This window comes from Juglans regia, chromosome 2 (genome assembly GCF_001411555.2).
Source record: "Juglans regia cultivar Chandler chromosome 2, Walnut 2.0, whole genome shotgun sequence".
NCBI lineage: Eukaryota > Viridiplantae > Streptophyta > Magnoliopsida > Fagales > Juglandaceae > Juglans > Juglans regia.
In genome coordinates this window covers 7,001,176-7,003,811 of record NC_049902.1, presented here as the reverse complement: position 1 = coordinate 7,003,811, position 2,636 = coordinate 7,001,176, and the positions used below count along the sequence as shown (strand labels likewise).

The 2,636-nt window shown below is 39.1% G+C and overlaps 1 protein-coding gene across 1 annotated transcript; it reads right to left on the bottom strand.

Moving 5' to 3' along the window:
* Positions 1–203: 203 nt before the first annotated feature.
* On the bottom strand, positions 204–2,207 carry LOC108981845 (NAC domain-containing protein 100-like). The gene is made up of 3 exons (XM_018953096.2): positions 1,515–2,207; positions 1,140–1,417; positions 204–1,051 (listed from the first exon to the last, which is right to left on the bottom strand). Exons 1-3 carry the CDS (start codon positions 1,699–1,701, stop codon positions 443–445), a joined length of 1,074 nt encoding a protein of 357 aa, XP_018808641.1. The 5' UTR covers positions 1,702–2,207; the 3' UTR covers positions 204–442.
* Between the last annotated feature and the right edge of the window lie 429 nt (positions 2,208–2,636).

The window sequence follows — 2,636 nt, the reverse complement described above, 5'->3', positions numbered from 1 at the left end:
AAAAATATTTTCTTAATTATTATATCAAAAAAACTATAAAAAAAAAAAAAAAAAAAAAAACAAGATGCTTGAACTGGATGATGGATCCCCAGAGGCAGCGGGATCCCTAGCATTCCCCCAAAAAAAAAAAAAAAATTCTCTAATGTCACTCATTTTTGTATCCAAGCAAATGACTAAAAACAACAAAACATAAAGAACAGCACTTAAGAAAGGAGCATGAGTTTTCTTACAATGGCATTACATATGGCTTAGCTTTCATTCAGTTTCTCTCTTTTTTTGTTTTTTTTTTTTTTGGGGGGGGGTGATTTTGGAATATCTGTACAAAGATTTCACACCATCAAATTCAAAAGCAATAATAGTAACTCAAGCTGCTGCTCTTCCTCTTTCTGCTATTACCTCCTCAGTTTACATCTTTCTTCTGATTTCTCTCATGTTTTATTTTTCAATAATTCCACAAATTGTCAAGGTCTTCTGGCCCAGCTGAGGTAGATGGGGCCTCTTGAAATGGCCTCCTACCCATTTCGAGATTTGACATGACCGAAGAGATTTCGGCATTCACATCAGTAGTCAGGACAGTTTCCTGTGAAACACTAACCATCTCCCTCTCTGTTTTGAAACTCTGCCTCATGATTGATCCTTGATTTACAAGTATGGCCCTTAGGTATGCGTGGTCTTGCATTGTAACAGAGCCTTGGAATTGGAGATTTCCAGGAATTGGAGTGGTTTGAGTGGAATAGAAGGAGCTTGAAAGTGGGATTCTTGAAAGATTATCGGTGGGGTTTGAGGAAACTCCATACAGAGAATCGTTGAAGGAACCCGCCATCCCTTGTTGGTTTCTTTGAGCATCCATGAGGTTGGAGAAGCAGGGCACGTAAGCGGATTCAGCAAAAGGCTTGGTGTTATTGCCGTCATAAGGAGAAGAATCCATTAATGGTGGAAGATTAGGAGGACCCAATTCACCACCAAATGAGCCTAATCCAACTATGCCAGGGATATGGATTTTCTTCCCTCCAGAAGTCTTTTCAAATACCCTACATATCACCCATTCATTCTGCAATTCAAAAACACAAGATCAATAAATAAAACAGAGAGGAAAAGAGTAAAGAAAAACAGGGGAAACAGAGTGGATGAGGAGGTACCTTTGCAGTTTTGGGGAGGTTGTGGACTGAGAATTTACCCTCCAATCTGTATTCGTGCATAACCCAGTTGGTTTTCTCTCCTCTAGGTGCTCTACCCTTGTAAAAAACAAGGGTTTTCTTCATCCCAACCAGGGCTTTGCCTCTGTATATCTCCTTGTCTTTTCCCGTGGCTTTCCAATAACCAGCTTCCGTGGCCCTGTTAGTCCTCAATCCAGTTGGGTACTTTCTGTCTCTGACGCAGAAAAAGTACCATTCTTTCTCTCCCATTTTCGCTTTCCCTACATCCAAAATGATCCAAGTTCAACATTATCATCACTTTAGAAGAGAAATCAGAGAAAAAATAAACATGGAAACCAGTTTTAGCAGCAAACATACATGGCAATTCCCAGGGCTCAGACTTGTTCAAATCCACCTCTCCTATAGCTCTGGCAGAGAATCTGCTATCTGTAACTCTGTTGAGCAGGTAGTAACTAATGAGCTCTTCATCAGTTGGATGGAATCGGAATCCTGGTGGCAAATCCATCTGTTCTTCTTCCTTGTAAAGCTCTGAAACGTTTTCCATTTCCTGGAAACCTGAAAACCCTATTGCTTTTCTTTTTTCTTTTTTTTTATCTGCAAACCCTGTTTTCAGAACCAGGGATTTGATGAAAACAAGCAGTAGTATACAGAATTCAGCCTCGGTTCCTACCTGAGAGACTTATATGGACAGAAACAAAAAGCAGCTAGCCTCCGCAAATCCCTTGGGATCAGGACACGTCACGTTAACAGAGAAAAAACAAAACCCGAAGAGATTGGATACAGAGAATATTGTTGAGAAGACAAACAAAAAACAAAAGTTAGGGATAGAGAGGAAAAAAGAAGGAAGCCATGGAACTGAAAAAGGTTGCAAACCTGAAAGATGGAGATGTTAATCTAATGAAAAAGGCAGAATGAGGAACACAGACTCCTTAAATACTGGTGTTTGGAGAGAAAGAAACGTGGGAAGTAACGCAACCTGTGTAGGTAGGTGGTTTTAGCTTTAAGCCCTCCCTTTGGTTTTAACTTTTCTCTGTAATAATTCCATTCTTCCAAGATCTGGACCAAAGACAATTAATCTGTAATAAACCAGTAATGTAAAATCTGAGAATAGCAGATGCAATAAAATAATTTAATTTATTAATAAAGTAATGAAATGCAACTTTCAAGAGATAGGAAGAAGATGAGAGGGCCAGGTAGGATTCATTGTCACAGCTTACGTGAATGGTGATTTCTTGTGTTTTACCAACGTGGGTTGTTATCATCATTGAAGACTGAAGGGAGTTGAAAAAGCTCAGAATATAATCTATCTTATTCTTCTTTTGTGCTGTGTAAAAAAAGGAGGAGGGGGCTTTCCCAAAGAAATCTTCTTTGTTTGTCGAAATGAATAACAGCTGTTTTGAGTGTGAATGCATAGAAGAAGATGTAACAGCCCCTCTCTCAGGCTTTCCAAAAATTAGTTAGAAGTTCACTTTATTCAAC